Here is a 14571-nt window from a genome sequence, read left to right on the forward strand (position 1 = left end):
CCCAGATCCAACAGTAAGCTGAGCAACAATTGAGTTGGATGGCACATCAGTTGGCACTTGCAAATCAGCTATTGATTCAGATTGCAACTAGGCAACTTCAATTTGTTGTTTTTGTTAAGTAATAACAACTGACTGAACTTCATCTACAAGTTCTTTCATAGCCTCCAAGGCTAATTGTTCTGTTGAGCTTTGGCATACATGTATGGTCTATGAAATTCGAGCTATGTAACCTGACTGCATCCAATGTAGGGTTTTAAAAAATATGTGCTTTATTATTTTATTGCATGATTATTGCATGAATATTTGTTTTATTGAATGGTTTACTAAATTTTCATGCATAAGGCCTTTCAATAGTTTTTCGCGCTCGAATGAAGAATGGAGTCCAGAGATAATTAAGGAAGAATATTTTTATTAAATGATTATTTTTAATTATTTAATATATGGTGTACATAAGGGAGATTTTCGAAGTTGGGCCTTGGTGGAGTATTTTTACTCGCCGGGTCATATTTTAAACTGGTACACAAAATTTTTGCGAGTTGGGGGATTTTTTGAGGGTTCGGGCAATATTTTTAAAATTGCACCTAAATGATATATTTTTCGGGAGCGGTATTGGGCTTGATGAATTTATTTTATTGCTTAATGGGCCCAAAACCCTTTTAATCCCATAATTTTTTTAATTAAGGCCCATTAGCACCTTATATTACGACTTAAACCCTACTTTAGCAAACCCTAAACCTAATGATACATTCGACCACCCCACTCCCATAGAAGCAGCACCTTTTCAAAAACTCCAGTAGCAAGCCATCGAAATTCTTCAAGGTTTTTCAAAGAAGTCCTTCCCCCACCTCTCCAGTACTCGTTCTACGCGAATACCTCCAAGTTTTCGAGCATATATACGCAAAGGCAATCCCGTTACCTTTGTTTTCGTATCCTTCATGCCATACTATGTAATTTTTAATTATTTTGCATGATAATGGCTCGATCGAAAGTTTTAATTCATTTTCGGAGTGGTTTATGCATGGAACATTGGATTTTCTTATATGTTACTCACGTTTTGTTCTTGTGTTGTAAGGGCTGCCTGGATTGAGTAGTAGCGGACTCAAACACATCATAATGGTGGCGTATAGATCTTGTGATCGGGTCTGGAAGAGGCTGGAAAAGGGTTTGTGAGGGATTAGCCGCAATCTATTGTGGGTTTTGAATTGTCGGTCTCGGTCAAGCTTTGGCTGAGAGGGGATGTTACGTTGGGATTGTCCAGATGAGGGGCTAGGTTTTGAGAGGCTTGAGTCGTGAGCCCTAGTGGTCCACTCACGGTGTGGTCGAGTGCAGGAGGGTTTGCGCATGGATAGAGCTCGATCTAGCCATGCCACGCTCGCGTTGGGTGTTTCCGTGGATACCCTAGTGCATGGTTCGATGGGTTGGTCCAGGGGGAGTCCTAAGGGTTTGGTCATGGTCCTAGGTGAAAGTGGATCGGTTACGGTGCCCGAATGCGCAACGAAAGTTTCAAAAATAAAATTTTACGAGCAAAAAATCGAGCTCCTCACTATGATGTGTAGCAAATAACACAAAACACAAAATGTCATACATAGGATGTTTAAGAATTTTTTACCTATCAATCACAAAGGATTGATGATGGCTCCAACTAACTTGTTAAACAACTTAGCTCTTCAATGGCTAGACAATCTACAAGCTTCCCTTGAGCACTCCTTGCTCAAATTCCTTCTTTCCTTCAAATTAAGTCTACCACTAACAAGGTAGATCCACTCTAATTTTGCACTAGAAAAATTAGAGCATTTTTTTTAGAAGTGTAGGCTTTCCTCAACAAAAACGAAGAAGAAAATTGGGAGAATATGGGCATCAAAATTTCGGCCACCTTGGAGTAAAGAGAGGAGGAAGCTTTTTCTTGGTTGTTTAAAAAGATAAAGTGAGCATGTGCATGTCATGCCTTGGATATTGAAAAAGTAGCCTCCAACCCTTCACCTTCCAAGTATGCAATTTGTTTTGGCTTGTAACAATTACAAGGCCCATTGACTTTTATTTAAATCTATCTCAAACACATTTGAGACCATTTAAATTTTACTTGATTTTATTCAAGCTCACTAGTTGAATAATTATTTTTATTGGACTCTACAAGACCCAATGTTATTTAATTAATTCAACACTTAAATTAATTTAATTATTTGGACTCTACTAGGCCCACTAGTACTTAATTAATTCAACACATTGAACTAATTTTACGTCTCAACGGGATCTAAACAGTTAGCACTTGTGTGACCCTCAATGGTTTAATGATACAACTAGCCGTGTGTTCACATCTAAATGTGATTCGAGACTAAAAATGTCCTTATGTGAGCATACCCCAGTTGCTCCATCTTTACTTATCAACTCCTTGAATATAAGTGTGAGGGCCCGTATTTCGTATTCATAATTTTGCGGAATTATTAAAAATTTTCTCTTTAAATAAATAAACTTGCAACGTATAAAAACTTTCATAAAATAACCCAACGGTTTAACATAAACATAGCAGCGGAAACTGAATAATGTTTTAAACAATAACTTAAAATATATAAAAGTTATAACAAGAGTTTGAACATAAAACTGAATAACTAAACGTGAGGTCCTCGGGTTCGTACTACCGCCGATCCGAGCTAACTCACTGGTCCCCGCCCTCAGCCTCTGCATCGTCAGTACCTACATCAATCAAGTCTAGTGAGTCTAAAGACCCAGCATGCATATATCATGAATAAAAAGTAAATATATCATAAAATCGCCTGCAACGTAAAAATATCGTATCGTAAAGCGTAACGTGAAAATAGTATCGTGAGAAATTATAAATACGTGCATATCTGAAAATCATACGTAAAAGTTTTTTGCTCGATAGAGCTCTGTCATAACATATCATATCGTAATTTTTCTGTAGGGATAATGTTCTACGCAAGTGGCCCATAACATAACATGCACGTCTGATCAGACTAAACCACAGTATACTGCGCGGTAGAGATCATCACAGCCCTTGGACTGGATATCCGTACCCATACATAATCGTAAACCGGTCGTAAGTCACCGGGTGAAGCAATCCCATAAGCGTAAGGTGGCCACAAGACATATCGCATATATCTCAAAAATAAACATTTTCTATTTTTATGCACGTAATATAATTATTATCCTGGTTGAATTTACCAATTGAGCTGGATCGTTCCCAGGCTCGCTGCGACCTAATTCTAACATGAGACACATGCAAATAATCTCAACTTGACCAACACTTCATATTGAAACTAAAAACGAGACAATTACGCCCAACAAACTTAGTATTTAACAATGACTCCGTACCAACCCGAACCAAAATCGAACCATCATTTAGTCATGATTAAAATAAACCTAAAATACTGGAAAATATATACCAAGGGCTGTAATACATGAAAATTGTGCATGGAGGACAAAATCATGAAACGCTCTTTCGAGAGTCATTTTGGCACATTGCACCGTAAATTCTCGTACGACCTCTAAACTTAACCAAATCACAAACGGCCAAAAACATGACCTTCCTAACTCAATAAGGTACTTTCAAGTCCAAGTCCATAGGCTAAAAGCAAACCAAGAACTGGTACATGACCTCTGAACCGAAGCCCAAGCTGCTGTAAAATTCCAGCGGCAGCAGCTTTGCTTGTGTTGCTTCTTTTACAAGGCTAATGGCCATTGGGGCTCGAAACCACTGACCAGAGCATCTTACCATCATCCTAATGTGTGGCTTGAACCATGGCTAAGTGCCCTAGGCCAACCACAATCCAAGCAACAACCCAAAACAATCCAAAGCTTCACCCGAGAACACATATGCTTGTACCAGTGGGGAGTGTTGCTTGTTCTTGCTGTCATGTATCATTCCAGTGGCCATATGATCGACCATGGCATGATCTAAACATCATGAGGTATTGTGTGAACCATGGCTAAGGGCTAGAAGCCAACCAAGATCCACCCAAACACCTAGGACAATACTAAGCTCAAACCGAGAACACACCTCACACGCGTGGGGTGTCTTGCTTGTTTTGCTAGTCAAATGAAGGATCCAAAGGTTATGATGTTAACCATGGTCCATGCTAGACATGCTAAGGTGTTGTATGAGTCATGGCTAAGGGCTAGAAGCCAACCACAACCCACTTGACACCATAAATTCGAAACTCAACACACACAACAAAAACCAGAAAAATGAATACCGATGGGGCGCTGTTCTTGTTTTAATTTTAAAACCGATGGAACCATGAACCAAGCCGGGAAAGGTCATCTTGGTCACATCCTAGACATGCTAAGTAAGTGTTCAAACCATGGTTATAGGCCCTAGGCCAACCAAGAACCGAATCCCTTGCCTTAGACAAACAAGAATCAGAAATTGAGACTCGAAATGGCAACTATGGGAATTTGCTGTCAAATCTCTTCCTCCTGTGTGTATGAGCTGGAACCAATGGACTAACATGACCCTTACATGCCCTAGTACATATCTAGATGCAGCATTGAGTGCCTGGAACCGAGTCCAATCCCTGAAATCACAAAACCAACAACAACCGTGAAGCATGAAGGTGGCCGAGAAAACATTCTGCACAGATTTTTTTCTAATGTTCTTGACATGATTTCAGTTTTGTCATGGATCAAGCACATGTAATGGTTTAAAAATAGATATATAACTTGATTGAAGAGCAAAGAAATAATATAGACATGCCTTAAGTTGTTTTTACAATAAACAACACAATACGTCGGATCGGGAGACACGGCAACGAAAATGAAGACACCTTGCTATTGTTGTTGTCTTGGCCAAGAATGGGAGCTTCTAATTCTCTAAAATTTTGTTCTAGGGGAAGTGAAGAAGATGGTGAAGGCTTGTGGTCAAATATGATGTGCATGGGGGAGTAAATGATGCCAAGTTGGGGGGAAAAACATGCATGTTTATTGGTTGGCCTTTGTTTTCTTGTTGTTGAGAGTTAAATGGTATTCATTGGAATTGTGTGGAGTGGAGATGACAGAGACTTGTCTTCTCAATTAGTGTAAGATTTTATTTAAGTTTTGCTAAGTAGAATCCTATGTTAGATAAGCTTGATTAAAAGTTAATTAAGCACAATCTAGATGAATTAAGAAGCCTATAAATAAATTGGTTATTAATTAATTAAAGTAGACTTAAATACACTTGATTTCAACAAAATAAATTATTTCTTAGCTCGGAATAAATTTAGGAATATTTTTGGATCATAAAATTCATCTCCGATTTTCTATCTCCAGGTCCGGTCTCGCTTAAAATCTAAAAAGCTAAAATTTGAAATACGCGATTTAAAATCCTTAAAAATAACGTAAATGATTTAAATGCAATTAAATCAATCATTTCTTAAAAAAATAACCATTTAAAATTAAATATTAGAAATTATGCACATATATACGCATATTGGTTTTTCGGGTATTACAACACTCCCCCCTTAAATAAAATTTCGTCCTCGAAATTAGAACTCACTGGAAAGCGGCTACACATCTCTGACTCTAACTCCCTAGTAGCTTCCTCATCGGAATGATTAAGCCACTTGACCTTCACTGATTTGATCACCTTGTTCCGAAGGTTCTTCTTTTTACGGTCTAAGATCTGCACTGGTCTCTCTTCATAAGACAAGTTCGGAGAAAACTGCAACGGCTCAAAGTTCAACACATGAGAAGGGTTCGCTAAATACTTCCTCAACATCGACACATGGAACACATTGTGTACTCCGGCCAGATTCGGCGGAAGAGCAACATGATATGCTAATGTACCAACTCTGTCGAGGATCTCAAATGGTCCGATGAACCTCGGACTAAGCTTCCCCTTCTTTCCGAATCTCATGACACCCTTCATCGGTGCTATCTTCACGAAAACATGGTCAACAACGACAAACTCTAGATCTCTCCTCCTCCGGTCGGCACAACTCTTCTGTCGACTCTAAGCAGTCCTCATCCTATCACGGATTACGACTACGAGATCGGCAGTCTGCTGAACGATCTCTGGTCCTAACTCTGATCTCTCGCCTACTTCATCCCAATGAATAGGCGATCTACATTTCCTTCCGTACAGTGCTTCATAAGGAGCCATACCTATAGACGACTGAAATCTGTTGTTATAGGTAAACTCCACTAATGGCAACTTCGATTCCCAGATCCCTGAGAAATCGATAACACAAGCACGGAGAAGATCTTCCAAGATCTGAATAACTCTCTCTGATTGACCATCTGTCTGAGGGTGAAAAGCTGTGCTAAACAACAACTTCGTACCCAACGCTGAATGCAGACTCTTCCAAAATGAGGAAGTGAATCTCGGATCTCTGTCAGAAACAATATAGACTGAGATACCGTGCAATCGGACTATCTCACGGATGTATAACTCGGCATACTGAATCATGGAGAAAGTCGTCTTAATAGGCAAGAAATGCGCTGACTTGGTAAGACGATCAACAATCACCCATATAGCATTCGAACCTCTAGCCGACTTCGGTAAACCAACCACGAAATCCATGTTAATGTTCTCCCACTTCCACTCGGGAATGGGAAGTGGCTTGAGTAAGCCAGCTGGTCTCTGATGTTCAGCTTTCACAAGTTGACAAGTCAAACACTCGGATACAAATCTCCGGATCTCTCTCTTCATACCGGGCCACCAATATAACATCTGCATATCCATGTACATCTTCGTACTCCCAGGATGAATAGAGTATGGGGACATGTGGGCCTCGGCTAATATGTCTGCTTGAATAGAATCGCTGCTAGGAACCCATATCCTATCTCGATAACGAACAATGCCATCACTCACTGTGTACAAAACACTGCCCTTCACCTCATCTCTCTGCCTCCACTTCGCCAACTCCTCATCAGATGACTGACCGCTGCGAATACGGTCTAATAAAGAAGACTTAATCGTCAAGGTAGATAGATGGGGAACTCTACCTCGAGTATAAATCTCTAGATCAAACCTCTGAATCTCACTCTGAAGAGGCCTCTGAACTGTCAAATGAGCCATCACTTCGACTTTCCGGCTCAAAGCATCCGCTACTACATTAGCTTTACAAGGATGGTAGCTAATGTCACAATCATAATCCTTGACTAACTCCAACCAACGCCTCTGACGCATATTCAACTCTTTCTGCGTAAAGAATTACTTGAGGCTTTTGTGGTCGATAAAGATCTAACACTTCTCTCCGTATAGATAATGCCTCCAAATCTTCAAGGCAAATACTACATCAGCTAACTCAAGATCATGAGTAGGGTAGTTCTTCTCGTGGATCTTCAATTGACGAAAATCATACGCTATTACTTTCCCATGCTACATCAACACTGCGCCTAGACCGAGCTTCGAAGCATCGTTATACAATACAAAATCTCCGGGCCCTGAAGGCATGGCCAAGATCGGCGCTGAAATAAGAGCTTGTTTCAAAGAATCGAAGCTCTTCTGGCACTCAGTCGCTCCACACGTACTTAGCATTCTTCTTAGTCAATGACGTGAGTGGAACTAGCGATAGAGGAGAAACCATGAATAAACTTCCGATAGTATCCTGCTAGACCAAGGAAACTACGGATCTCTGATGCACTCTGCGGCACCTCCCAATCTCTGACTGTCGCAAACTTCGCTGGGTCTACCTCAATGCCACTGCTAGATATGATGTGGCCTAGGAACGCCACTTTCTCTAACCAGAACTCGCACTTGCTGAACTTAGCGAACAGCTTGTGCCTCTGCAACGTCTACAATACTGCGGTCAGATGCCTGTTGTGATCTTCTTGACTCTTTGAGTAGACGAGAATGTCGTCTATGAATACAATAACGAACTGATCAAGATACGGTTGAAATACACGATTCATGAGATCCATGAAGATCGCCGGCGCATTCGTCAGACCGAACGGCATCACAAGGAACTCGAATTGTCCATAACGAGTCCTAAAAGCAGTCTTAAAAGTATCGGCGTCTTTCACCCTCAACTGGTGATATCCGTAACGCAAATCTATCTTGGAGAATACTGAGGCTCCCTGCAACTGATCAAACAAATCCTCGATCCTCGGAAGTGGTATTTATTCTTCACTGTAACCCTGTTCAACTCTCGATAGTCAATGCAAAGCCTCATAGATCCGTCTTTCTTCTTCACGAATAAGACAGGCGCGCCCCATGGAGAGAAACTCGGGCGAATAAACTCCTTGTCAAGAAGCTCCTGAATCTGTTTCTTGAGCTCAACCATCTCTGACGGTGCTAATCTGTATGGCGCCTTAGAGATAGGCGCGGTACCTGGCATAAGATCGATCGAAAACTCAACCTCTCGTACCGGTGGTCTACCAGAGACATCATCTGGAAAAACGTCTGAAAAGTCCCTGACAACTGGAACATCTGCAACTAACTGGCTAGGGGACCTTGAGAACAGATATAATGGTCGCAATGAATGCTCGACAACCCCTATGCATGAGCTTCCTAGCCTGAATACAAGATATCATGATAGGCGAATTAAAGTACCTGTCAGGCTCAAATAGGAATTGCTCCCTTCCAAGCGGTCGCACTAGAACAGATCTCCGCTGAAAATCAATAAGTACTCTGTTCTTGTGCGGCCAATCCATCCCAAGGATAATATCGAACTCTGGCATTGGCAGCATGATCAAATCTGCATAGACAAGATTTCCATGAAGCTCGAGGTCTATGTCTCGTACTACGCTAGTCGCTGCCATCTCCTCGCCAGATGGAATAACCACAGAATACGCTACATCCAATCCAATCGTCTTGACCTCGATGGAATACGCAAAGGTCTCCGATATGAATGAATGAGTGGCCCCTGAATCAATCAAGGCGTTCGTAGAAGCTCCGCCTATAAATATTCTTCATGAAAGGTTGGAACAACTATCTAAACCCAATAATTTACCAGAAATAATCCTATAGACATGCAAAGGTCAAAGTTCTTCTAACTTATATTCCCCAAAACGACCCGAATAGAACATGCAATCTTATCACAATTTCTAAGTTCAAATCTTATAACCCCATAATTCAAAGCAATTAATCCCAAAACGCCGAATAAAATATGCTAAAATTTTTCCAAATATAAACTTAAAGATTTAAGATACTTGTCAAGAGCATAGTCCCTGGGTTCGCCTCCGCTGCATGGAGTTCAAACACTCTGCCCTGAGTAGGCAATGTCCCCTGAGGACAATCCTTTAGCAAATGGACAGTACCGCCACACTTGAAACACTTCCCAGAGCCATACATTCAAGTTCCGGTATGGCGGCGTGTGCATCTGGCACAGACCGGGTACTCCTGCCTCCTCGGGACCACACGTCTCTGCTGCTGCTGCTGATCTCTGCTCCTTGATGGGCCATGGAAAGGCCTCTTATACTGCTGCTGCTGCTGCTGAGGAGGGCGGTGGGGCGCCTGAAATGGCCGCTTACCCTGGCGGTCATTCTCGATATCTCTCTGATCCTGCTCTGCAGCAAGAGCTCTAGAGACAGCGACCTCATATGTCGTAGGGCCAGCAACCCTAACATCACGGCGCAAGATCAACCGCAATCCATCCATGAAATGCCTAAGTCTGGCACCCTCGTCATTCGCGATCATGGGTACAAAGTGACAACCCCTCTCGAACTTACGGATAAACTCCGGAACAGTCATGTCACCCTGTCTCAGGGTCATAAACTCCCTGGTCAACCTCGAACGCACGTCATTAGTAAAATACTTAGAGAAGAATACCTCTCTAAAGCGCGTCCAACTTAGAGTAGCTAGATCCAGAGCTACAGATGCGCCCTCCCACCATAGACGGGCGTGTCCTCCAAAAAGATAGGTCGCACAGCGGACCCTGTCAACATCTTCTAGCTCCATAAATCTGAAAGTAACCTCTAGGGACTTAATCCATCCCTCAGCAACCATGGGATCAGACCTCCCAGTGAACTCCTTTGGGTTCATCCTCATGAACCGCTCACATATAGCCTCGGGTCTAGGCGGCCTTGCTACCGCTGCAGCATTGTTCCCCGCAAACTGTGCGAAGAACGGAGTCATACCCGCCATCATCTGGGTATGCATATCAGGTGGTGGAGAAGGTGGCGGTGGACCTCTATCCACATAACGGTTCTGAGTCTCATCAGCCTCGCTCTCAGCACCCCTCGGGCGGTCAATAGCTCGTCTAGGAGGCATACTGTACCATGTAAAATCCTTACGTAACCAATCATGCATAATTCTACTATTTTTCTTGAAATTTAAATATATATTTGCTAAAACATAATCTTGACATAAAATAATTTTTTTATGAGAATGTACTGATAAAATATTTTAGGAGAACATGCTGGTAAACTATTTCATGGTAAAAAAATTGTAATACGTGAAAGTAGGACTTACAGACTGAAGACGTGACTTCGTGAGCTTCTCGAGATCAGTAGTAAGTACAACCCTTTACAAGAAACATCGCTCTGATACCAACTGTGAGGACCCGTATTTCGTATTCATAATTTTGCGGAATAATTAAAAATTTTCTCTTAAAATAAATCAACTTGCAACGTATAAAAACTTTCATAAAATAACCCAACGGTTTAGCATAAACATAGCAGCGGAAACTAAATAATGTTTTAAACAATAACTTAAAATATATAAAAGTTATAACAAGAGTTTGAACATAAAACTGAATAACTAAACGTGAGGTCCTCGGGTTCGTACTACCGCCGATCCGAGCTAACTCACTGGTCCCCGCCCTCAGCCTCTGCATCGTCAGTACCTACATCAATCAAGTCTAGTGAGTCTAAAGACCCAGCATGCATATATCATGTATAAAAACTAAATATATCATAAAATCTCCTGCAACGTAAAAATATCGTATCGTAAAGCGTAACGTGAAAATTGTATCGTGAGAAATTATAAATACGTGCATATCTGAAGTGGCCCATAACATAACATGCACGTCTGATCAGACTAAACCACAGTATACTGCGCGGTAGAGATCATCACAGCCCTTGGACTGGATATCCGTACCCATACATAATCGTAAACCGGTCGTAAGTCATCGGGTGAAGCAATCCCATAAGCGTAAGGTGGCCACAAGACATATCGCATATATCTCAAAAATAAACATTTTCTATTTTTATGCACTTAATATAATTATTATCCTGGTTGAATTTACCAATTGAGTTGGATCGTTCCCAGGCTCGCTGCGACCTAATTCTAACATGAGACACATGCAAATAATCTCAACTTGACCAACACTTCATATTCAAACTAAAAACGAGACAATTACGCCCAACAAACTTAGTATTTAACAATGACTCCGTACCAACCCGAACCAACATCGAACCATCATTTAGTCATGATTAAAATACACCTAAAATACTGGAAAATATATACCAAGGGCTGTAATACAAGAAAATTGTTCATGGAGGACGAAATCATGAAACGCTCTTTCGAGAGTCACTTTGGCACATTGCACCGTAAATTCTCGTACAACCTCTAAACTTAACCAAATCACAAACGGCCAAAAACATGACCTTCCTAACTAAATAAGGTACTGTCAAGTCCAAGTCCATAGGCTAAAATCAAACCAAGAACTGGTACATGACCTCTGAACCGAAGCCCAAGCTGCTAAAAAATTCCAGCGGCAGCAGCTTTGCTTGTGTTGCTTCGTTTACAAGGCTAATGGCCATTGGGGCTTGAACCACTGACCAGAGCATCTTACCATCATCCTAATGTGTGGCTTGAACCATGGCTAAGTGCCCTAGGCCAACCACAATCCAAGCAACAACCCAAAACAATCCAAAGCTTCACCCGAGAACACATATGTAGTACCATGGGGAGTGTTGCTTGTTCTTGCTGTCATGTATCATTCCAGTGGCCATATGATCGACCATGGCATGATCTAAACATCATGAGGTATTGTGTGAACCATGGCTAAGGGCTAGAAGCCAACCAAGATCCACCCAAACACCTAGGACAATACTAAGCTCAAACCGAGAACACACCTCACACGCGTGGGGTGTCTTGCTTGTTTTGCTGTCAAATGAAGGATCCAAAGGTTATGAGGTTAACCATGGTCCATGCTAGACATGCTAAGGTGTTGTATGAGTCATGGCTAAGGGCTAGAAGCCAACCACAACCCACTTGACACCATAAATTCGAAACTAAACACACACAACCAAAACATGAAAAATGAATACCGATGGGGCGCTGTTCTTGTTTTATTTTTAAAACCGATGGGACCATGAACCAAGCCATGAAAGGTTATCTTGGTCATGTCCTAGACATGCTAAGGAAGTTTTCAAACCATGGTTATAGGCCCTAGGCCAACCAAGAACCGAACCCTTGCCTTAGACAAACAAGAATCAGAAATTGAGACTCGAAATGGCAGCTATGGGAAGTTGCTGTCAAATCTATTCCTCCAGTGTGTAGGGGCTGGAACCAATGAACTAACATGACCCTAACATGCCCTAGTACATGTCTAGATGCAGACTTGAGTGCCTAGAACCGAGCCAACCCCTGAAATCACAAAACCAACAACAACCGTGAAGCATGAAGGTGGCCGAGAAAACATTCTGCACAGATTTTTTTCTAATGTTCTTGACATGATTTCGGTTTTGTCACGGATCAAGCACATGTAATGGTTTAAAAATAGATATATAACTTGATTGAAGAGCAAAGAAATAATATAGACATGCCTTAAGTTGTTTTTACAATAAACAACACAATACGTCGGATCGGGAGACACGGCAACGAAAATGAAGACACCTTGCTATTGTTGTTGTCTTGGCCAAGAATGGGAGCTTCTAATTCTCTAATATTTCGTTCTAGGGGATGTGAAGAAGATGGTGAAGGCTTGTGGTCAAATATGGTGTGCATGGGGGAGTAAATGATGCCAAGTTGGGGGGAAAAACATGCATGTTGATTGGTTGGCCTTTGTTTTCTTGATGTTGAGAGTTAAATGGTATTCATTGGAATTGTGTGGACTGGAGATGACCGAGACTTGTCTTCTCAATTAGTGTAAGATTTTATTTAAGTTTTGCTAAGTAGAATCCTATGTTAGATAAGCTTGATTAAAAGTTAATTAAGCACAATCTATATGAATTAAGAAGCCTATAATTAAATTGGTGATTAATTAATTAAATTAGACTTAAATCCACTTGATTTCAACAAAATAAATTATTTCTTAGCTCGGAATAAATTTAGGAATATTTTTGGATCATAAAATTCATCTCCGATTTTCTATCTCCGGTCCGGTCTCGCTTAAAATCTAAAAAGCTAAAATTTGAAATACGCGATTTAAAATCCTTAAAAATAACGTAAATGATTTAAATGCAATTAAATCAATCATTTCTTAAAAAAATAACCATTTAAAATTAAATAATAGAAATTATGAACATATATACGCATATTGGTTTTTCGAGTATTACAATAAGAACGTCATAACTCAGATCTGATAATACCTAACCAATCATGTTAAATGTCTTGCAGCATCGCTTACATGATTCCCTGTGTATCAAATGATAGTGTCTGAAAGAACCAATCTATTATAGTTAGCGTACAGTACGGTTTTCTTCATCTCATATATCCTGACCGATTCGACAACTATTGGTATATCGAGAGTTGTTAAAGAATCGATACTATGTGTCATGTCGTAGTTGAATCGATAGTGTAATCTATTAAACCCCTTTCATAATTACCACCAACACTATGATCAGAGATTTCAAACTACATACACATATGATATCTAAACCCGAAGGTAATAGGTGAATCCCCAACTACAATTCATCGACTCCGATATGTTTCGACAGAAGACCCAACCTTGCTACCTGATGACTCATTGAGAGTCGGTAAACAAGTCAAAGTGCAATGCTAGCATATAGAGTCTCAATGTTGTCCCGGGTCATAAGGACTAATGGTGTACAACCATAAACTAGGTCGTTTCCACTCGATAAATGAGAACCACTTGGAAAGTCCTTTATGGAGGGTTGTTCAGTGCACTCTACAAGGAGCACCTATCTGCATGCTCGGACATCACAATGTCTCCTACTAATGAAACATGGTACTCACATCGTAGATACTAGTCTCAAACTCGAGCGGTCTTTATCCTTCTTAGCGGCGGCTGAATCGACTAGGAACTGTTTAGAATATACAGTATTTCAAATATGCGTTTCATGATACTCATCATATGAGCAACTCATATTCTTTCTACTATTTGTATATTCAAGGACTTTATCTATACAACTAACATGGGTATACAGATAAAGATGTACCAAAACAATAATCAAATATTATTAAAATAAAGATTGTTTATACATAGAGTTTCAACGTGAACCCTCGGTCAACACTTAGCTCGACGGGCACCTACTCTAACAATCTCTTACTTGCACTAGAGCCAACTACCTATATGCTTCAAACCCATTGATTCGCGATGCTTCTCGAATAATGGTCCAGGTAAAGGCTTTGTTAGCGGATCAACAACATTATCTGTGGCGCCGACTTTGTCAATCGACACTTCTCTTCTTTCCACAATCTCTCGGAGGATGTGGTACTTTATCAATACATGTTTGGATTTCTGATGAGACCTTGGCTCTTTCGCTTGAACAATGGCTCCCATG

General features: G+C 40.8%; 1 protein-coding gene across 1 annotated transcript in view; it reads right to left on the reverse strand.

Annotated features, from left to right (window-relative positions):
• Positions 1 to 10150, reverse strand: part of LOC142532303 (uncharacterized) — a 57964-nt gene extending 47814 nt beyond the window's left edge. The window contains exons 1-5 of the mRNA XM_075638623.1: positions 9546 to 10150; positions 9272 to 9461; positions 9091 to 9178; positions 8492 to 8837; positions 8270 to 8391 (exon numbers count right to left, since the gene is read on the reverse strand). Coding sequence (XP_075494738.1) covers positions 8270 to 8391; positions 8492 to 8837; positions 9091 to 9178; positions 9272 to 9461; positions 9546 to 10150 — 1351 coding nt within the window. The remainder of the gene's footprint in view (positions 1 to 8269; positions 8392 to 8491; positions 8838 to 9090; positions 9179 to 9271; positions 9462 to 9545) is intronic.
• Between the last annotated feature and the right edge of the window lie 4421 nt (positions 10151 to 14571).

This window comes from Primulina tabacum, chromosome 18 (assembly GCF_025594145.1).
Source record: "Primulina tabacum isolate GXHZ01 chromosome 18, ASM2559414v2, whole genome shotgun sequence".
Lineage (NCBI taxonomy): Eukaryota > Viridiplantae > Streptophyta > Magnoliopsida > Lamiales > Gesneriaceae > Primulina > Primulina tabacum.